Raw genomic sequence first — 23,088 nt, forward strand, 5'->3', positions numbered from 1 at the left:
TGCGCAGGCGCTTGTGTGCGCATGTTAAACCTTGCAATGCAGTTAGCACAAAGGACCTATGTACATTAGCTTCCACCTGCACCGGCCCACACAGCAGAGTGGCATCAGCGCTTTAACAACTGGGGAGTGACAGGCTATCATGCAGCCTGGGTGAACGTGCGTGTCACTGTCAGGAGACTGACTCACTCAACCCCAAACAACGCCTGGCCAGCAGCGGCAGCGGCATAATCCTGACCGCACGTTTTTTCCCTGGGCCTATGGGTGCACTTATTTTCCAATGAGATGAACATTCATTATCAGTGTTTTGTGGCCTGGGGCAGAACGAGACGGCGGCTTCCTCATCCTTCACCACCTCAACCTCCTCCTCCACAGAGTGGTGACTACCCTCCGCTGCCCTCATGGGAAACAAGGCTGAGGTGGCATGGACAACAAGATTCATTATGACAGGGACGGTTGATAAGGTGGACGGCTCACCGCACCAGCAATTGTTTTAGCTGTCTTTAGTTTTTTTTGTTTTTTAATTAAAAACAACGACCGGATTTCCAAGGTCCATCCAAGCTGATTTAAGTTGACCAATGAGTGTGTGTATGTGTGTGTGTGTGTGTGTGTGTGTGTGTGTGTGTGTGTGCGTGCGTGTGTGTGTGTGTGTGCGTGTGTGTGTTTCTGTGTGTCAGTGTGTGTCTGTCTGTTTGTGTATATTTGTTTTTAAGCTGATAACAAGTAAACAAGTAGACAAGTGTGTGTGCTTGTGTGTGTGTCCGTGAGCATGTGTCTGCATATTTGTTTAGGTGCAGGGTAAATGTAAGTGTAAAATACGAAGTAAGAGGCTTTGCTGTTTTTATTGGTGCCAAACGGTGCCCTGGGGAGAGGCAATAGCTTATGTTCTGACTAATGAAGGTACGGTAATCAAGCCTCAACCTCATCAGCCACAGTTGGTCTAATTGAAAGCCTCACTTGTAGAGACAAGGATTCACTCTGTCAACCTGCTTCTGCAAGCAAAAGAAACTTGGAATCAGATGACCTCTAGTAGTTATGTGACCTGCCCCGCACAGTCGACATCTTCCAGAACCAGAAACAGCAGCGAGCATCGACAGTCTCTTGATGGTTTTACCCACTCTGTTTCCTGCTGTGTTCACTCACTCAACCTCATGTAGGGTAAGGGTTAGGGTCCTATTGAAAATTAAATCTGGGTATATTTTAGTGATGTTTTGTGATGTGTGTGGCATGCAGATGATGAGCTGATCAATACAAGGCAATGAGAGGGGCAGTATAACCCTAACCTGTGATGGAAACAAGGATATTTAATTGGGAGGCTTGTGGGTCATCCCTGCTTTTTGTTGTCCATTGGGACACCGTAAGGGTGAGAGGCTACATGACCATCAAACTAACTAACACTCATTTATTTGGGCAAATCAATAGGCGGTTCTTCTTTTATACATTTTATAATGATTTCAATCAAAATGAATGAATGAATCAATTTATATTGAATTATACATTCATTGTTGCTTTGCTTGACGTTAAATGACTACCACAGAGTGACATAGATAGGTTGAAGTATTACATAAAAAAAACTTGTTTTTCTATAAACCAATATGAAGTAGAAATTGTTTTGCCAGAACAAGAGTTATAACCAGTATAAGAAATTCCTTTGAAACATAATGGATAATCATAACAAAAAGACATCACTTGGTGGCAGTGTCTACTTTTTCTAGCCACCTCGTAATCATTTAAAAAACGAGTATACGCCTATAATGATTCCAGTTTATTGTTATACAAAGACTCCCAGACAGAGGATGTGTCTGTGTTTTTATATATATATATATATATATATATATATATATATATATATATATATATATATATATATATATATATATATATACACATACATAATCAAATGTTATATAAATAAAATAATATAAAATACGTACAATTCATCAAGCTAATATTTACCCTTAAATATTGCGTAATTCTAAACGCACATTTCGGTATGTATCCTAATATCAAGACGGATTTTCTGAAAGGTAGCACGCGCTTCAATTCATTTCCAATTACAGAGCTCTCTCTGGTGGCTGAGAGAAGTCATCGACGCGCCCTTGAGCACAAATGCCCTATGAATGTAGTTGACAAAAGCAATTGAAGCCCTGGAAATATTTTGCACATTGTCACGTTATTAGGAAGAAATTTACCAACGAGCGGAAAATAATCTGCGCGAATTGTTGTGTGCTGTGCGGGTCCCCTACTGTTTCGTTCATTAGCACACGACTGGATGTCTCGCAACAGCCAATTAAAATCAACCACCCTCCTCTCATACATTAACACCACTCCATTTACTCGTAGAACAATTCCCTTAAGTGCACGATTTTTACATAATAAATACGACAGCGTTTTGATGTGCCTGACTTGCGAGAGATGCGCACACCCATGATAGTCACACACACACACACACACACACACACACACACACACACACACACACACACACACACACACACACACACACACACACACACACACACACACACACTTGCTGGCCAAACTCCCACTCCCACATTATTTTGTGAACAGCTCCATTTAGGCTCGCATACAACTGATAAATTGAGCTAAATCAATCAGTATTGGCAGTGATAACCTTATTTGGAATATTACCGACTTCCTGATCTACCACTACCTGCTGTGGTCTCGGCAATTAGAAACTATGTCGATATTATAATTGCTCCATTGTTCCAATTTATTATACCAATTATATCTATAATTATTATCTATAGAGTTTGAATAAACATAAGTAGTGTTTTCGTACAATGCAAAAAAATTGCAATTGAAATAATAGCAATTATGACAATATGGCAATTATAATAATAATTCCTGGCCTCGCATGACAGCAGTATTAGGGCATTTTCCCATAACACATAATTTTATAAATAACATAATATAAAAACACTCAAATATAAATAGTGATAGCAAAGCTACAAAAAGTATAGGTTGGCTCCAGTGTTGTGTGTGAAACAGTGAGTTATCTGTTGCTCTCCTTCGTGCCTCGTTCTCCTCCCTCACCCTTAACCTCCCAGTGTTCTGAACTCTCTCTCTCTCTGGCTCTCTAGTATCAGCTGCCATGCCAGCACCTCAGGTGATGTCTGCCAACCAATCAGAGGAGTGCACAGAAGCAACAAGGCATGGTGTTGATTCTCTCTGGCAACTTTCCCTCTGAACTATTTGTTAAACATTGAATGCACATTAAACTAATGTTAGCCAGAGAGAGCAATAGTCAAGAAAGTCTCAGTTAATAGAGTGAGGAAAACATACCAGAATGGGATAGAATAACTAGTGGAAATTGTTGTTAGCCATCTCTGTGCTTTATCTTGTAATTCTTCCAACTCACTACTCATTCTCATGTTTCATGAAACAAGTTTCATTTTTGTCTTTGAGTTCTTATTTCTTATTGCTAGATAAGAATGTAATGGAACTTTTCAAACACACATGCTTTGTTAATTTTATGGAATGTGAGTAAGGCATCAAAGACGTTCGTAATACTGTAACTATATCAGAAAGATATTTTTGATCATAGAATGAGATTTATTCTGGAATGTTACCATGTAGTTACAGCAGGTACAGCATTTTCCAAGTGCTACATTATATTAACTATACAGATTATTTTTAGGTTCAAATTCATTAGTCTAACTACGTTTTGAAGATACTACCTTTCTCAGTAGAGGGTATCACTTACAACAACAAAGACCAAAGCATTATTGCACTTTTTCTAACTCGATTTCTGGGTGGTCTTAATTAATCCGCTTTGGTATTGCATCATCCCAGCTTCCGACTCCCACACACACAAAAGAACAAAAGTAAAAAAACGTCCAGACAAGAAAACACGTAGACATAAAAAAGGCACAGGATTGAGGTACATAAAGCCACTCTTTCAGAAAAGTATAGTAGTGTTAAATTCCCCAGCACACCCTAAAATCAACCATAAAAACCCTCCATCTTCTCCTGAATTGTACTAAAAGCGTTTAACTCTTTGCAGTGTATAAGAGAGATATTTAGTGGAGACATCTGGCTCTTGGCCAAGTGCCCATGCTCACATGTTCCCCAGGCTGCATCCCGGCACTCTGCTCCTTCCCACACTCTCGCTGGGCCCTGGGCCTCACTGCTGCCGCGGCTGTGGTGTGGCTGACGTTGGTGACATCCGCCAGCTCCCTCCTCTGGGACAACACGCTCACCATGCTCTCCAGCCTGCTGCGGATGGACGAGTAGTGGAGCTGGCGCTCTCTGCTAAGCTTGGTGAAGCAGTCCCGGAGGCTGCCGTCGGCGTTAGGACCTGCTGCTGGGTCGCGGGTCACGACCGGAGACCGGGGTCCCGACACCCACCGTGTTGGGGAGACGGGGCCGAGCCCCCTGGGGGGAGAACCGGCTGGGTACGGGGTGGGGCTCGTTGTTGGCTCGCGGTTGGCTGTTGTGGCGGTGGTCGTGGATGGCTCGGCGGTGGGCGATGGAGCAACAGTGTTCTCTGGTGCGTGGTGAGGGCCGTTCGGGTGGCCGAGGCCCCTGGGGTCGGTCTGAGAGCCACAGTCCACCATGACACAGCGAGCCTGGGTGGCGACCTCGCTGGGGGCATCTGGCGTCGGGGCGGTTGGAGGCTCGCTGTGGATCTCTGGCATCTCCTCCATGTGCTGCGGCTGGTTCTCCGCCCACTCATCCCCGAGCACGGAGGAGCCTGACCCGGCCTCTCCGGTCAGGGGGTCACGGGGGGGCCGGCCGTCCGGCGCCAGGGCCCGCGGCTCTCGACCAGGCGTGCTGGTCAGGAACAGCATGTGTGCGCCGGCTCCGGCTCCGGCGCTGTGCGGGGAGGACATGGCGTTGGTGTGTTTGAGGAGGAGGAGGCGCTCGTGCCCGCCGCTGGTGCGCGCCCTTGGGGGGGCCGGGGTGCTGAGGGGCAGCGACTGGGCGTAGAGGATGCGGAACTCCTCGTCGAATTTCTCTGTGATCTGGCCAGAGAGCTCCACCAGGTTGCTGCTGTTCAGGCGCCCGTCGGTCCAGTTGAACCTGCCGACACCAAGAACATCAATCCTTATCCGGCAACAGCACTATTTGATGAGGTGAGTGTTTGACAGTGGAACAGAAACCCGTCGCCACATTGTGCCAGTATAGCTATGTCTCCCGTTTCACCGGGAGGGAAACCTGGTGAGCTACCTGTAGGAACCGGTTGCCACACGGTTTCCATCAATAAGCATGAAGCGCTCGTGGACCTTTCCAGATATACTGCCTCCAGATCTCAGGTAATATGTTGTGCCACGGAGAGATCGCACCCTCATTTGCTGTATGAAAGAAAAAGGCAAAATAAATGAATGCAAAGATATGTTTCCAATTGTCCTGGGGCAGGCAGAAAAACACCACCCTGTGTACACATGGCTGACATACCCGCAGGTCGTCCAAACGGATGCCGATATCGTTGCACATCTTCAGGAAGGCAGAAACGCTGGTTTGGTCGAGGAGGACGTAGACTGGCACATTTCGGCGGGTGCATGCCTCCTGAAGATCTTTGAAGATATCCAGGTCTGTGAGTGAGTCGGTAACTATGGCAATCACCTGCAATGGAAAAGTACCAAGGTAATACAATGAATTTCATTTGAGACTGCAGCCTTGCAGTACTAGATGGGGCACATGATTGGGTTTTTTATTTTATTATTGGCAAATTCAAGGCCCTCGTTCAAACACGCGGCGCAGTGGGACTCTGTCACACACGCACCATGTAATGTGCACTCTGATGAGCTTTCTATCGACTCTGGTCTGTTACCATGGCAATGAGCTGTAAAGATTGGTCAGCAAACAAATCATTTCTGTGCTGGAGACAAGTGGGCCCATTGTCTTCCCAAATGTTGGAGCTGCGCTGCTTAAAATAATATATTTATTTATTTGGGTTGATCTTTGCTGGGTATGATATTAAATGCAAATTCATATAATACAGGCTTACCCATCTCTTCAGCCTTCAAGATGTTAACTCTTATATGTTGTATGATTTGTATAAGAGAAAATATGTTAAATAGTACACATACAATACAAAGACTTAGATACATTCCTACTCATAAAGAAGCATACGTAGAGTTTTGCTGTTCTATTCATTCCGCGCCGATTCGAGCACGTTCCTTTTTTATGACGCTCAAGTTGCAGGTTGGGGCACATAATGAGGGCGTAGCACGGGCACATCTCCCTTTTGAGGTCGACAAGCATATCCAACATTAAGGAACATATTCTTTCCCAAATTCGTTGGAATGAATCATGAATCCACTAGGACACGCACACACACGTACAGTATATATATATATATATATATATATATATATATATATATATATATATATATATATAGGTGTGTGTGTGTGTGTGTGTGTGTGTGTGTGTGTGTGTGTGTGTGTGTGTGGGGCCTGGAAGTCTTGAACATGGCCACGTCCATTCGTGATATAGTTAATCCAATGTACAAACCCTTTAGGCCTGCATATGAAGTTAGTTGGTGTGTGTGTGTGTGTGTGTGTGTGTGTGTGTGTGTGTGTGTGTGTGTGTGTGTGTGTGTGTGTGTGTGTGTGTGTGCGTGTGTTTGTGTGTGTGTTATAACTTATTACGATATAATTAATAATTGCATCCAAAAACGACACGATAAGCGTTTACTCTGCATTTTTGGCAATATCCGTACCTCTTTTGCACTTTTAATCATTCGTCGTGCAGCTTCCTTGCAGCTATAAATGCACTCTCCGTAGCTTGGCTGAAAATGTGCAACAGCACGGGTAACTCCTCGGTAGGAGCCTGTAGTAAAAGCTGGCCAGCCGACTTCCAACAGCGGGGGGTCAACATCGGAGATCTCGGGGAAATATGTAACGGAGGAGCAGTCCATTGAACTGCTAACTGACTGCTCAAAGTCATCCCCGTGGATCGAGTGGCACCGAGGGACCACAGCACTCCGCACTAACCGCTGTATTTCCTCATCCGAGATGAAGTTGGGAATTCTCTCTTTTTTGAGAAAGTCCATAAACTTGTCGGTCCCGCAGGAAACAAGCTCCTCCAAAGCAAGTCGGTGACTTTCGTTGTACAACTCTTGGAGATTCAAATCGTTTGTCTTTTTGGTAGCCCACTTTGCGGGTGAATCTTCTAAACATTGCGACAAGGCCGCCATCATTAGAACTTTTAAAATGAGTCCGCAACGTATCAGGTAGGCCTAAAAGGTGACGAGGATTCACGGTACGAAATTTGTATTTTAGCTTTTTCCCTCTGCTCCTGCCCCTCTGCTGGTGTCGAAGATCAGCATTGGCTGGCCCGTTGTCGTCAACGCACACTTGCGCTCCGGCCATGCATTGTGAGACTGTCACTCTGGGCCAAGTTGACGCTCATTGGCTCATTTGGAGGCAAACAAACCTAAAGTACATCCCTCTTTGACTCACCCATCTCTGGTTACTACTGTAGCCTACAACGCCCACAACAGCCACATGGAATGAACGAGATTAATCAATGACTGACGTGGAAACTGATTTTACGCACACTATAAAATCATGTACGCCTATGTTATAAATGATTGTACGTCCCATATAGCCAGTTAGATTATACTCATGTATGTATGTATGTATGTATGTACATGTTATGGTATTATTGTTTACGTTGTAGTGTCTTCGGATGGTTCCCAAAAAATCAAATCAATGTGTGGAATTCACTTAGTCAATAATGGGTTCTAATGAAAATGCTATGATTGTGATCATCCTATTAGGCGCCATGGCGCTTAAAGTATTTTTCATTGGAAGCAAGTGCTATGTATTGCAAATATTGGATTCGATTTGACAAAGGTATTCAGAAAGCGAAAGTAATTTTAAGTGTTTGTGTTTTAGAAAGATGGTGTGCTGTAGACAGCATACAGCAAAGCGTACGCCGCGCGTCTTGACGCATGGAAGGCCAAACAAGGTCACGAGGGTTATCAAAATGCTTATTATGTGAAAATCTTTAAAATGTATACCTCACAATGTTTACATAAAAAATACATTAGGGTTCCCAAAGCGTGTGGTGGGTACAGTAAAAACCAAAATCCCTCGCCATATATTTCACCCGTTTAGCCCTCTCCGTGGCGCCATTGTATACGTAGACGCTCCGAGACCTTACCCTTAACAACATACCCAAATGTGCCTGTGCCCAATGTACGTATCACCCTCCCTCCCCCTTACAATCCCCGTCCCCTCCCCGCCCTTTCCAAAATTTAGATGAAAGGGCTTTTGGATTTTGGGTGACGCTTTGAATCACGTGTTCATAGGAAATACACTCGCTATAATTTTGGCTGCCTCGTCCTGCGCCGCCGACCATAGTTGTTTGCTGTCCATACTGTGTACCAGGATAGGTAATGTACCTTGCATGTGGTCACTAGCGAGTTCACGCCAGTTCACCGGGTTCACTTGAGGAGACGTCCCACCCCCTCCTCTCAAAGCTGAACGAAGGGAGCTAATCTAATATTATTCATTTATATATTAATGTCGGATTCCGTCTCCCGGGCCAACCATTAAGGTAAGAATAATATGTAACAATCCAACGGTCATACTTGTTATTACGGGTGTGCGATACCAAGTTGTGGCCAGAAACTAATGCCTCGCTTTTGCATGTTATATGGTGCTGTAGTCTAGGCAGTTTATATCAAGTCGCCAATGTATAAAATGGCGACAGTAGGTGGGGGGTGGAGGGTGTGCGGAGTAAGGATTTTTTTGGGGAATATTCATTAGGCTTTATCTTTGCTAGAGTAGCCGATCTGTGGTGAGAAGTAAGCTGAGAGGCAGTGTTTGCCCACAGCCGTGCGAAGTGAACGGGTTAACGCGCCAGTTTGCTACACTTACGAGAAGAATGTATTCATCGACTCGTTTGCGCTCTCGCACGCTATAGAATGTGACGTATCTCCTTATTTTATTAACCAACGCGGCGAATGTTTCCTTTTGCCTTAAAGTGAGGACTTTCGCTTCTGAAAAAATACAAACTTCAAATAGTAGCCATAGTCATCGTCAGATTAATTTAGTCTGGTTCCACGAATCGTATCTGCATGCTAAATACTATTATGAATTCCTATTGATTTTTAACTCCCCAACAAATCTTTTTTTTTTCTAGAGCAGTTAGGCAGGCCCTTATCACCACGTACAAAACTATTTCATTTCCTCCTCTTCTTTTAAGGCTTGTCGCGGCTCCTCATAATACATACCATAAAAATTCCCTCTAAACAACGTTGTCTATATCGGCTGCATAATGGTTACAAATTCACCTCTGTCTGAAAAACCCTTTTCTGGGTAATGATATAATATTACTCGTGCTCACGCAGTCCAATGTATTTTTAGCGACATGTACTGTATGAACATACATGACATGTTGGTGTAACGATGATTGCCATGTGTCTCCCTTTCCCCTGAGGGGAGGGACCTCTTTGCTGACTAATGTTGCCATGTGTGGGTCCTGTGTCCAAAACATCTGTCACCAAAAAAACCCGTATTGGCCAAGCAGCAAGAAGAGCAGCCCTTTTCATTTGTAATAACCCTGTGACTTATATATGGTCCATTTGAGACCTGACAATTACCACATATACCACATTTCATTTGGCAATTTTCTGGCAACTCCCCTGTTGCCAGGAGTGTCCTAACAGAATATATCTCAGCTTTAATGTGCTGGTGCAAGCTCTGTGTAATCCACACAACACAAGCATATCCCTGCTTCATTCACATTCTTCACTCTGCAGGTGTGATTGCAGACACAACAAAGGGGGAGGATGGGGGGGGGGGTTCTGTCACTTGCCAAGCCTGAACTGAGCCGGGCTCTCCCGCTTTGGGTCCAGGGAGTAAGGTGCCTGTGGAGGGGCTTCTCTCCTGAACGAAAGCCGGTGCTGCACTGGGGGAATGTCAATCGCCTTTGTGGGTGCCTGGGAACGCTCCCCCCCCGCCCCCCCCCCTCTCCTGCCTTCCCTCCACCGCACCCTGCCCCTCCACCCCACCCCCCTTCCCGGAACTGTTCTAATGAGGCCACGCATATTGCCTTTCATCCCTCACTCTCTGCAATTAGGAACAGCTCACAGTTTTAGTTATGGCCAAAACACAGAGGGTTTGTATACACAGATACAGGGTAATGGGTCCGGTGGGCCCACTCACCTCTGCAAATATAAAAAGGCACCGGCAGCATACTTTGCCCTGTGCTGCTGCACTTACACCATAAAGTACTTTAAGGATCTCAGCGTTCCGGCGAAGAGAGACGCCGGCAGGGCCGGCATTGTGTCGTGGCCCCGACGGCTCACCACTGCTCTCCTGTCGGGGAGGGAGACAGAGGAAGGTCATGTGGTCGTGATTTGCCGTTTAAGCTGACATCAAGTGTATAACATTCCTCAAGTTGGGAGGAAAATCAACTGTAATGCCAGCCACATCAATTTCCTGGCTGTTTTCGAACAAAACATCCATGAAATGTCTCCTGTTCCGAGCAGAATACTTCACCCGTTGTCCTTATTTGCCTTTTGTAAATAGAACAAACAAAAGACAGAAGAAATGTAATTTTACACACACATTTACTTTTAGTTTTGGCTTGGTATTTGCTTCGTTCCCCTCGCATAGTAGTACATATCAAATCCAGAGGTTTGCCTCTTCTCATACAGGCTTTGGCGTGTGTGCGCAGTTTCAACCCTGAAAGAAGCCTCCCAATGCTCACATCATGGAGAGAAGAGAGGGCAAGGGGCTCATGAGCAACGGCCACTTTAGTGCACAAAAAGGTTCAGGTCAGCAGGAGCTGGCATTTACCAAGTTCTGGCAGTTGAAAAAAGAGCCTCTGGTGTCAGCCATCTTAGGGATGGACCGAGGAGCAACGTGCCGCGCGGCGCCATCTTTCTTTCTTGCTTTCTTTTTATTTTTTTTAAGTTGCCAAATCAATGCCTGTAGTCTTGGCGACAGAACTGAAGGAGTTATTTACCCAAAAGTGGTGAAAAAAGGGATGCATGAGTCAGTGTTTTCTTCTTCCCCAGCGTGCACCAAGGTTTATTTGTCTGTCATTCATCAGGGCAACAGTAGGGTTAGGGGAACAATGTAGGTTTTCAATGGCGCTGGCTTTAATAGGAGACGACACAGGGCTTCAGGAGAGATGCGTCGAGATGTGGCGCCCGGACCTCTGTCCTGATTTACACTCACGGTCGGCACCTCCTTCTTTTATTCTATATAATATGGCGCTTTCTTCCCTCCGATTATGTTTCAGGTTTTTCTCTCTGTACGTTTTTTTTCCGGCTGTTTGTTAGTGAACGGCGGTTTGCCGTCGTATACAATGCACGCCCGGGAACGCAAATCCGGTGCCATAAACACCAAGGCAACAGAGGAATACGGCATGTTTCTGTGTCTAGAAAATAAAAGTCCCCATTGACCTCAACCAAGTGATGTGAAAACAGACTAAACCATGAATGCACTTGTTTAAAGATGTCTGCCAGGCCCATGTGGATTAAGTTTTGTCCTGCACTGGACTCAGCCTTAGGAATTGCATGTGTGTGTGTATTTGTGTGTCTGTACCTTGAGTCAGACTGTGTGTGTGAGTGTGTGTGTGTGTGTGTGTGTGTGTGTGTGTGTGTGTGTGTGTGTGTGTGTGTGTGTGTGTGTGTGTGTGTGCGTGTGTGCGTGTGTGTGTGTGTGTGTGTGTGTGTGTGTGTGTGTACCTTGCCTCCTTATGTGGGTGTTAGTGTGTGCGTGTGCGCCCGTGTGTCTTGAGGTTGGGTGGGTGTGGGCGAGTGGCCCTTCTGTGTGTAGTGTTGTGGGGGAAGAGAGGGGTTGCCATGGCGATTTTAACACATGAGTGGCACCGCCGACTGGTCTCCCAGCGGACGGGACTGCAGGCATGGAGGTAGAGCCGGGGTGGGCGGCCAGGGAGCGAGGCCAGGGAGGGAGGGAGGGGTGTATGTTGAGGAGGTTGAAGACGTCTGACAACACCTGCGACCCAGGCAGGGGACACGCACGCACAGATACACATAGACACACACACATTCACACCCACTGACCACAAACATACACATAGACCCACACATTCACACACATGCATACATACACGCATACCGACCGCACACACACACGTACCGAACACACACACACACACACACACACACAGACACAAATAGACACACACACACACACACACACACACACACACACACACACATACACACACACACACACACACACACACACAAATAGACACACACACACACACACACACACACACACACACACATATACATACACTCTTGCAAAAGTACACACACATACATACACTCAAACACACATACACATATGGACTGTACATAGACACACACAAACATATTAACAGCACTTACCGAGGAAGATTGGCAGCAGTGTTTGGGGCATGGGTGTGTGTGTAGTGTGAGGCTGTATTAGCGCAGAGGCTAGCGACCCCATGATGACTCTTGATTGTTCCCTGCCACCGTTTGTTCCTTCATGGCCAGCCAGCGTACCCCACCGGACCAAAGATGGCCCCCCCTCCCCATCCCCAGCCCACAAAACACACAACTTGCTCTCCATGCGGCCGGTGAGACGGGACCCAGGAGACACCCACGTCTCCGCAGTGGACAGGACCAGCCAAAAAACCCAAATAAAATACCCCCCGGAAAAAACGCGTGCCACTCAGAGTTGCCGAGGCCGGATCCCACTTTTGTAAAGGACATGTTGTTTCAAGTCCGCTTCACTGTGTAATTCCCCAGTAATTGCTATCTGTTTCTGGCTCCTATTCGGGTGTCCAGCTGATCCTCTCACATGACGTTAATCTATTTAATGGATGCTTGGCAGAAGAATTCTCTCCCTCGACAGATTTGGGGATAATTTAAATATATCGGACGTGAGTTCCCCCTAGCTACGCTGCCTCTCAGCTATCATGGCAGTGGATTTTATACAATACAAAAAAAAAATACAAATTGATATTGAACAACATTCTCAAATATTGGAACTAAACGGTGTAATATTAATAATAATAATGATATCACTGGCGTTTTTTTCATTAGTCTGGTTTCCATTTCCGACATCAAGGGACCTGAAGCAGATTCTTTACTTCAAAGATTTAAGATTTCAAAATGGTGCAGGTGTTAAATATTATTCAGGGGAGGCTTGAAGTGTGTGTGTGTGTGTGTGTGTGCGTTTGTGTGTGTGTGTGTGTGTGTGTGTGTGTGTGTGTGTGTGTGTGTGTGTGTGTGTGTGTGTGTGTGTGTGTGTGTGTGTGTGTGTGTGTGTGTGTGCGTGTGTGTGTGAGTGTGTGCGCCTGGAATATTGAAATGGCGCTGCGTGTCATTATCATCAGTCACCCCCCCCCCCCCCCTCCTCAATTCACTCCTAACTGTCTTCACTTCCTATTCCTTTGTCCTTCCTTTTCCTTCCATTCTACTCACCTATTTCTGCGACGAGCCCCAAGACAAATGGCCCAATCGCTGTGGCGCTCGTGTCCGCTGTAGGTGACCCCCAACACATCGGTGGGGGGTTTTTCTGATTTCACTGGAGGTGTTTGTTGATTGAATAGTAATTTCCAGCGACCGCCCCACAGCGCGCCTCTGCCTTCCATTTTGTAGTAGCCCACTTCAAATTGGAGATGTTTTTTTTTTTATAAATACTATAATTACTGAAGCAATTTATGTGGCGATGAAAGGAACGAAGTGCCTTTTTCATGTTTGAAATTGATTTATTGAAAGAGGAGCAGCGCACTGTTTGTAATTTAAAACTGTGGAGCAAGTGATCAATTATTAATGAGATGTAAATATAATGTTGTTAGGGAAATGTTTAAAGGGTGCGAGAGGGAAACCTCATGGTAAAACAAATCACTGTGACATAAAATAAGACAAGAGGGTAGCGAGGGAGTGGGACGCGTGTAATATAACCAGGTTTATACACCCCAAAAAATGGTTGTTTATTTTGTATTGGGTGGTCGTTAACACACATCCCCGTTGGCCCCTCGTGGCTCCCGGAAGTGGAGAGAAGTCTGTCTGCGGTCCATCACCTTATTGCTTTTTCAATCCTCGTCCGCTCATGTGAGAAAGAAACCGCGCTTTCCTTTCCACGTATGCCAAGCAGCCGCTGGCAGGGCCGGCGCGGGGACATACGACACACCAGTGACTGCCATCGTCTCAACATTGTCTAGCTCGCCGGCTGAAACACGAGGACTGGCTTTTCAGAAAGCTCCTTTCAATGGCTCTCCATCTGCAAGGCCCTTGTCTTGTGTCTGATCGCACGTCTCCCTCGCCAGATAAAGCAGCCCATTCTTTTGATCGGTGACCTGTTTTTTTTTTTTTTTTTTACATAAGTTTCCAAGCAAAAAAATGTGACTGGTTTTTTGGAGGTTTCACATGCAGCAAGGCGGGTTTTTCGCCGTTGTCTGTCCTGTCACGGAGAATCCCCCTGGGCCCGCTGTAGGATAGTACACCAGACAAGGCAAATTGCCTTGACCGAAATTGCCATCTCTGCAGCATAATTTCCCCCCCATTTCAGCTATGTCCAAACATCTTGCGACTTATACTGTTCTGCCATTTTAAGAAAAGAAGGAAAAGAAAAACAGACAACATTATTTGTTTAAGAATGAACAATAGAAAATGCAAGCGGCAACCACATCAACAAGGACACCAAACGAGGACCAATCTCCCCGTACAGAAAAAGAGTCTCCAGAATGGAACAGCATAACAAAGGTCTCTCACACAGATGTTTTGGATGTGCATGATCAGATGCCTCTCTTGCGTGAGGACAGCCTTCCAAAATCCCTTTTAGTTCAGTGGAACAAACTCTGTGAACCCCTTGTCCTCACCAGGGGTTAATCGAGTGCGCTGTTGTGGAGAGAACGGGAGAGTATCATGACCTCTCCAGCGGCGTAACATACAGCACATGCACACGTCTGCGTGCACTGAACTAGGATTAGTGCATAAGATGCTCCTGACCTAGTTTTTTTGTTGTCGTTGTTGGAGTTGCTGTTCCTGTTTGTTGTGTTTGGTTACCGTTTTTTTTGGTCTAAAGGTCTGAAAAGGAATGAGGTTATCAAGGATACCTTGCAGTCTGTCTGGAGATCAGCGTGTCCTATTAGCTGGTTCTTTCATTTAGATTTTACGTTCGTCCTGGAACAGGTTCATCTTTTATTCACCAGTGAGTCGGCTCTGGTGAGAGTGCACGGCAGGACTGCTAAACGCCTATGTATTAAAGTCCACTTTTTGCACATGTGCTAATGCTGTGAGACATACAATCGGTCACGAGTATGTGCCGTTTAAACACTGCGCCATCTCCATAATCCAGCATGAAAGGTTAAGGTGTGCTAAAATCGCAGCATAAACAGGCTCTAAATGATGGGTTTTCCACGGAAAGCGGCAGGCTAAATGATATGGATCACTAATGACTGAGCGAGAGACGTTTTCAGCTGTGTGTCAAACATAAAACATTTGCGGGTCTCACAAAGCTGGGGAACGGTAAAAAGGAAGTGTGTGCGTGAGTGTGTGTGTTTGTGCAGTGTGTGTCGGGAGTTCACCGAAAGGGCATTGAAATGAGAGCTCTGACTTGCATATGTTTTATTATATTTTTCCAGGCAACATGTTTCGCATACTGTATCGTATGGGAAGATAACAATGGATATCTTTACCAATGATAAACAATCACTGGGCAGATATGAACTTTGCCTTGGCCAGAGCCATAAAAATCTCTATTAGATATGATATTACTTGTTTCCAGTGGGACCTTTATGAAGAGTTGAGCACTGTGAACACACTTTCTCACTATCCTCCAACCACCAGTGTTACGAAGGGACAGGCAGCTTAGATATCATCTTCAATGCTTAAAGAGTCAAATATTGTATTGAGTCCTCAGACTGTATAGGCATGTAGGCAAGAATCCTCATACTACATGCAATTTATTAGAACATGCTACCGACATGACTATCTGGGTCAGGTACTAATCATATGATGCACCCATAGGGTTCTTTGCACTGCGTCATGATTGGATTGTACAATATAGCCTCTGTCAAATTTTAAATGTGGCTGGGATCCAATCTTGGCAGCATAGTCGCTGGCCTTAATGTGAAGCACATGATTGTGCGAAGCAATTTCCCAGTAAGTACACACTCACAGTTATAGAATGCTTGAATGTGTATCTGCACGCACTTGACCAATAGTCATACAAGGGTAGGTTGTTGTCACAAACTATCATATGTTTGCTTTTCAGAAATATCCAAAAAGCCGGTCAGGTTGACCCAGTGTATTTCAGTGATAAACATTCACTAATTTTTTATTAATTCCCCTGTCAGGATTCTCATTTGCATTTGACACAAACTCCTAACATACCTTCAAAAATTTCATGAAACGTTTTCTAATGATTTTAATTAATAACGTGTCTGCAGTGGAACACTAAGCCTAAAGCCTAAAAACAGTTATGAATATATTTTCACTTTTCCTTTGGTTGCTCATCACAATGTCACGTTGCTGGCAGCGTTGGACACATCTGGCACCGACAGAGTCAAATGAACAAAACACTTCAACTCAGTCGGGATCTCAGAATATGTGCAGCAAGGCAGGTGACGGTACTTAATCGCATTGTTAGCTTCTCCTTGAACACTTCTTGGTGTGGACAATTAACATTTTTCTAAATTACATCTCAACACTTCTGAAGGATGAACTCGGCAGTCCTTCATGGAAATAATGAAATGACTCGTTCCTTCAGTAATTAATGAGTCCTAATGTACTATGATCAAGAACAACAACGGAACCTAATTTACTTTGACGGAATCTTATACTTTAGTCAAATTCAAAAGGCCATATTCAAGATAGTTCTAGAAGTGGTTAGCAATGAGGATCCAAGGATATAACAGAAATCTACCAGGCCATCTGTTACAATCCTCCATTAAGGCAGAGTGTCTGATATGGGACTAATGAGACATGTGGACATGGTGCAGTGAGATATTTAGTGAAGCCTTTCACAATTCTTGTGGACATAATACATGTAAACACTGTCTCCCTAAAAATATTGATGCTCTGAAGAATTGTTTTCATGATTTATCTTTTAATATCAGATAATGGTCCCATGGGCCGGAATCCACGCCCCAGAACATGTCTTAACTAACAACAATGAACTTTCATTATTTCCTCTGTATTTCCAAATTTGGGGAAATCGCCAAGCTTGACTGGGAGACGAGTTATGCACTAATTTGAATGAAATTGATCTGCTAAATCTTTTTGACAATCTCTTTTTCATTTTAAATCTCTTATGTCCTAGGTTTCCAGCAGTCTACAAAGGCAAACTTGTCCATGGACCAGAAATCCTAAAGAGGCGGACCGGCCATCATGAAGCAACACTGTGATGTCATATTAACTGCTCCATGACACTAAACCTCTGTTTGACCTCTCCACTATCCACCCGCCCTCTGTTTCCATCAGACCGGACCTTCAACCAGTCACTCACACACACAACACACAGCACTGCACCATGGCTAGCAAGAGGAAGTCCACTGTGCCCTGCATGATACCATCCAAATCCAAGCACATGCGTGAGGAGATCATAATGGGCTGCCTGCCAGATCTCCTGCCCACAATCCCAGAAGATAGCATACTCAGCATCTCTGGAGACGGGTCCGGTCACAACCAACACACGTCCCCCAAACCACCCGAAATCAACAGGGGACAGAAAGGGGGCACGTACAGTTGCTCAAACTGTCGGTTTGAGTCCAGAGACCTGAACTACTTTCTGGACCACATGCATAATTGCCACATAGACTTCAGAGCACAGCCCACCTTCTACTGCCTCAACTGCGGGGTATCAGTTGTCCGTTTTGAGGCCCTGGCTCTGCATAACGCTAAGGCCCACAGAGGAATAATGCAAGGCTCCATCACAGCCTCCCTCCAAGTCAACAAGAGGGACGGGTTGACCACCGTGGAGCAAAGTCTCTTCACTGAAAGTGGGGAAGACTACAGAGAGTCTGGGCTGTCTCTCACCAAAACACCCATTGCAAAGATGATGAAAACCAAGGGAGAGCACAAAAAGATAGTGGTTTCCCACACTGTGGAGGTACGAAAGATAGACACTGGAAAGGATGTAGACCTCAACATGCTGACAAATGTGCCTGAACTCCAAAACGGGGCTCTCAATGTTTCTGGTGCCCCAGCTATGTCGAGGACTACCGTCACCCGCGTGACCACTACGACGTCCAATCAAGTCTTTCACCAGCAGACGCCTCCCCTTTACTCCTCCCATTCCTCCAATTCCTTTAAAGACCTTCCAAAGGTGATGATCCCTCTAAGCAGCATCCCGACCTACCATGCCGCCATGGACACCAGCAGCTTCCTGAAGACATCCTTTGGCAAGTTCCCCTATCCGACCAAAGCAGAGCTCTGCTATCTGACGGTGGTCTCAGAGTTCCCAGAGGAGCAGATCAAGTTGTGGTTCACCGCCCAGCGGCTCAAGCAGGGTATCAGCTGGTCTCCTGAGGAGATTGAAGAGGCCAGGAGGAAGATGTTCAACACTGTTTTCCAGGGCCAGCCACAGCAGAAGCAGCCGGTAGTGCCACAGCATGCCAGTCACATGGTCACCCACCGCACCGTCACCTCCCAGCCTGCCCTATTGGGCCCAGTAGGACCACACTACCCCATGCCCAATATCCCCTTCGGCAGTTTAAGGAATCGATCCACCGGGGTCATTACCACACAAGCTAACATGTCCACCAACCCCAAGGTCACGAGGGTCACCTACTCTGCTCCAGCCTACCCCCCAAAGTTTCCATCTGTTGTTAGAACGGCGCAGGTGCTGAGCAAGAACACCCACCTACCACCGCTTGAGCCAACTAAGAACAATGGCCTGGACATGGCGGGAGGCAGTGTCTGCGTCAGTAGCACTAGCAGCAGTCGCAGCAGTAGCAGCAGCAGTTGCAGCAGTAGCAGCAGCATCAGCAGTTATTCCAGTTGTAGTAACGGCGGGGAAACTGGAAAAAAGAAGCACGTGAACGGCAACAGCCCCACTAACGGAATGGTTACCTGCTCTAACAACACGAGCAATAATGAGGAGCACGGCAGCAACACGCACGTCAAAATGGACACTATACCCATGGAGATGGAAGGTGGTGCCACTACCAAGAGTAAAGTGATTGTGAATAACACCAGCATAACTGACATCCCCTGCAACACCTATAACAACAACAGCACTATGACTCAACACGAGCAGTCCCGGTTCACAAAGCCTAATGGCGACTGCAATAACTATACGAACCAACACACCAAAAACGGCAGTATAAGTAGTGATTGCCCCAGCACTACAGGTAACGACAGTGTTCCCGACTTCCCCAACCATGCAACCAGCAACTCCCCAAACGAAAGCACCAGCACCACTGTCATTACCAAGAGCTGCAGCAGCCTGTCGCCTCTGGAGGAGGGCCCGTTCACCAAGGACTTCCCCATCAAAGGCATGTCGATCCTGCAGCAACTCATCAAGGACGACCCCCCTGAGCAGGACCCGTGTTGTCCAGAGGTAAAGTTCGATCCCATCCAGATCAACCTGAAGAAACAGAAGATGAACGACCTGGAGCCTAAGTCAGATATGGATATTTTTACGCCTTTAACAATGAACCCAGATACATTCGACAGTCCCCTATCAAAGCCGTCCTTTCCATCCCCCTGGGGCAATATGACCCCTCACCAGGTGCACATCCTCCGGCAAGTGTTCTGCGGCACACCCTGGCCCAGCAGCCAGCAGTACGAGGACCTAAGCATCATGACTGGCCTGCCCAAGTCAGAGGTGGTGCGTTGGTTCAGCGACAGCCGCTACATCCACAAGAACAGCCAGCGGAAGTGGCTGGAGAGCTACCAGCGCCTGCCAACGGAGTCGGAGGAGGCCAACGCCCGCGGAGAGGCTAACGGCCAGACGCCAATGGACCCACTGATGGTGCGGAGGAATTCCCCGGAGCAAGACAAGACCATGCACAACGAGGGAGCGGGAGCAGGCATCAACCTGTGTCAGCGCGAGGTGTGGCAGGATGCATACTCCCCGCTGCTCGGCCTGATGGGCTCCGCAGAGGCCGGGGACCGAGGGAGGCCCGGGACATCAGTGCCACCTGGGGTCCTGCAGGACCCTTGGTTGGAGAGCGTGAAGGACCACCCGCAGCCAATGGCCAACCAGTCCTTCATGGAGCAGCAGACGGATGCCAGCCAGGCCAGGTAGGTCACAACGTCTGTCTCTCGGTTCGTTGTGTGATTGTTATCGTGTACAGTATAAAATATGTGCTGTTAATCTTAGCTGACATTCATCCGGTTAATGAGCCCCTGACCCTAGCCTTGTTGCAAGAATGTCCTTCGCCAGATTGTGGAATTGAACAATAAAAACACTTGCACACGATGAAGTTGTTAAGTACAGTAAAACCGGGTGGTTGTTGTGATGCACATTATAAACAGTGTGGTTGTATGTCGAGTCCCATGATGAACAGGGTGTTTATGGTCTGATGTACACTGAACATGGGGATTGTAATGCGATGTTAAACAGGGCGGTTGTTGTGATGTGCAGTATAAACAGGGTGGTTATTCTGATTGACAGTAGGAACAGGGTGGTGGTTGTTATGTGATGAATTGATGAACAGGGAAGTTGTTATGACTGACAGTGTAAAACAGGTAGGGGAAGGGCATACGGATACAGATAGGCAGCTTATTCAAGCAATCAAAGGTCCGTGTTTGAGTAGCTATTTATAGATCAGTAGGAGTCTGGGCTATTGAATTATAGATTGAGGGCATGCTAATATAGGTGAATAAATTATGACAATTGTCTTTGCTAAGATGGATTTTCCAAAGGGGCTTGTTTCCAATGGTCATCATCTGGATCCACAAAGCACCACATTATTCCCGCATTTATTATGAGAATGTTCGCTGTAGATTACACCACTTCATGTATGTGACATGTGACCTAGTGTGTGTGTGTGTGTGTGTGTGTGTGTGTGTGTGTGTGTGTGTGTGTGTGTGTGTGTGTGTGTGTGTGTGTGTGTGTGTGTGTGTGTGTGTGTGTGTCTAGGGATCGCCTGAGGATGGAGTTGCTAGAGGTGTGATGGGTCTGGCCGGCCCCCCACCAGAGGCGGGGCCCGTCGGCCCGGCCTGCTGCCCGGTCCCCCCTGGTGTGTGTGATCATCATGACAGCAGAAGTGATTGTAGCTGGACCGTTGGATTCTGACTGTAACTGTGAATATCCCCCTCTTCCTCTTCCTCCTCCTCCTCCTCCTCCTCCTCCTCCTCCCTTACACCCCCCCCCCCCCCCTACTCCACCACCACCCTCCGTCCCTCTCACCACCCACCTGCCATCACTTCCTGCCATCATCAAAAGAAAGAAACTTCTCACCTTTTTTGAGTCCTGTAATGTTTTAACGCCTTTTCATGCTTCTCTGTGGTCGTGTTGGGGGGGGTTGGGGTGGGGTGGGGTGGGGGGGGGGCGGGGGGCGAACACGGAGCTCGGCCCGGGGGGAGCGACGGATCTAACGGAAGGAAAAAAAACAAAAGAGGGAAAGAAGACGCGCACACTAGACTTGGCATACTGACCCGAAAGAGAGGAAAAAAATAGGAGAATGGCAACGGATAATGTTTTGGGCAGAGGGAGAATTATATATAAATATATATATATGAATAAAACTGCACTATAAAAGATGGTTTGTACTGACTGGACAAACAGAAAAAAAGGATGTGTCAAGGAAATGTTCTTGTTAGCTTTGTGAACCTTTTATTTTTTACTTCTTTATTTTTTTTAGCAACCAGTACTTCAGCACTGCCTTGAATTGTACTTGTTTCCGTTACTCTGTTTGTTAAATTCTATTTACTCAATCCTATACTCACTGTAAGTCCAGATGCAATCAAAATATGTTTTTTTTAGGTCTGTATAAATGTTGGCTACACACAAGAGACTATAACCATATAATGCACTATAAAAAAAGAAAAGAAGACAGCAATGCTAAAATCACACTGCCCCAGAGTGAGCATATTGATAGTTTTGTGAAAATCAATACACTACACTGCCCTGCAAACCCAATGTGGAGAGAAGCCTGTCACGCTAAAGTTGCCTTACTCAGCTCTGTCCATGTGTTTATTTCACCTTCTGGCTATCACCTAGCTTTTCAGCTGCTGCGCTTTCCAAAAAAAAAAAAAGATTGTCAGTGCAACAATAAGTTGCCCGTGCAACAATAGTCACTGTTGGTCTATATCTGTGGAAAAATAATAACTTGTGCTGCTTTCTGTACACTTGGAAATGTTTAAGCTGTAATTGTATCAATTATTGTTTCTGACTAAATGAATAATGTTGTTAAATGCAAAAATAATCAATTTGACCCCTTGACATGACAGAGTGAGATATCATGGTAGCTAGAGAGCCAAATTTGGAGGTGCTTTTCCCCCTCCTCTGAATATTCTTGTGTTCTTTTAAAACATACATTCACTACATAAATCCTATTAAGCTGCATCTTTGTTGAGCTGCTAAAAAGCTAAGAACGGTGCTATACCATCCAAAGTGAAATTGGAGGTCACTCTCCTACCAGCAGTGTATGCACTTGTGTCGAATGTTACAAAAAATATTTTGGTTTGAGACTAATGGAATCTGGACTTACGGTGTTAAGATCACTTAAATCTTTTATGAAAAACTCTTGATCATAAAGCACTGTTGTATCATCCTTTCTAAACTTCTGAATCTTTACAGAATAAACAGAATACTCACCAAGCATTAACGCCTCCCCATCTTCTTACACTCGGAGTTCTAGCGAGATTCACACTTAAAAAACTGTCTGCATATTAATTAGTTAAGGGTTGGCGGTGGTAGAAACAATCAAAGCTTTTGGGGTAAATATGAGACTAATGTATAGTGACCCCTAGTGGCAAGTCGACCTCGTCTATCTAAAACGAAATTCACCTCTGCAGTTCAAAATATTTTCGCTACCATAGGAAGCATAATCACACGGAGGTTACCTTTGCCAAATAAAATAAAATGTTGATGTTATGTAGGGTAAAGGTTATGAAAATGAGGATTAGATCAATTTCCCCATGAAAAATCAACAGTGGATTTATACACCAAGAATTTGGACACCGGTTGGCCAGATGCTTGC

At 45.8% G+C, this 23,088-nt stretch overlaps 2 protein-coding genes across 3 annotated transcripts; one reads left to right on the forward strand and one right to left on the reverse strand.

Moving 5' to 3' along the window:
- Positions 1–3,478: 3,478 nt before the first annotated feature.
- fam83d (family with sequence similarity 83 member D) lies at positions 3,479–7,326 on the reverse strand. Its single transcript, XM_030375576.1, has 4 exons — positions 6,689–7,326; positions 5,419–5,586; positions 5,191–5,315; positions 3,479–5,043 (listed from the first exon to the last, which is right to left on the reverse strand). Exons 1-4 carry the CDS (start codon positions 7,166–7,168, stop codon positions 4,041–4,043), a joined length of 1,776 nt encoding a protein of 591 aa, XP_030231436.1. The 5' UTR covers positions 7,169–7,326; the 3' UTR covers positions 3,479–4,040.
- A 906-nt stretch (positions 7,327–8,232) lies between these two features.
- zhx3a (zinc fingers and homeoboxes 3a) lies at positions 8,233–22,709 on the forward strand. Of its 2 annotated transcripts, XM_030373939.1 has the most exons (3): positions 8,236–8,532; positions 17,256–20,182; positions 21,024–22,709. In XM_030373939.1, the coding sequence occupies exons 2-3, from the start codon at positions 17,466–17,468 to the stop codon at positions 21,055–21,057; spliced, it is 2,751 nt and encodes a 916-aa protein (XP_030229799.1). In that variant the 5' UTR covers positions 8,236–8,532; positions 17,256–17,465; the 3' UTR covers positions 21,058–22,709. The 2 variants fall into 2 exon arrangements, with proteins under 2 accessions (XP_030229800.1, XP_030229799.1); XM_030373940.1 differs by lacking the exon at positions 21,024–22,709 and having other exon boundaries at positions 8,233–8,532; positions 17,256–20,186.
- The last annotated feature ends 379 nt before the right edge of the window (positions 22,710–23,088 follow it).

This window comes from Gadus morhua, chromosome 13, assembly GCF_902167405.1.
Source record: "Gadus morhua chromosome 13, gadMor3.0, whole genome shotgun sequence".
Lineage (NCBI taxonomy): Eukaryota > Metazoa > Chordata > Actinopteri > Gadiformes > Gadidae > Gadus > Gadus morhua.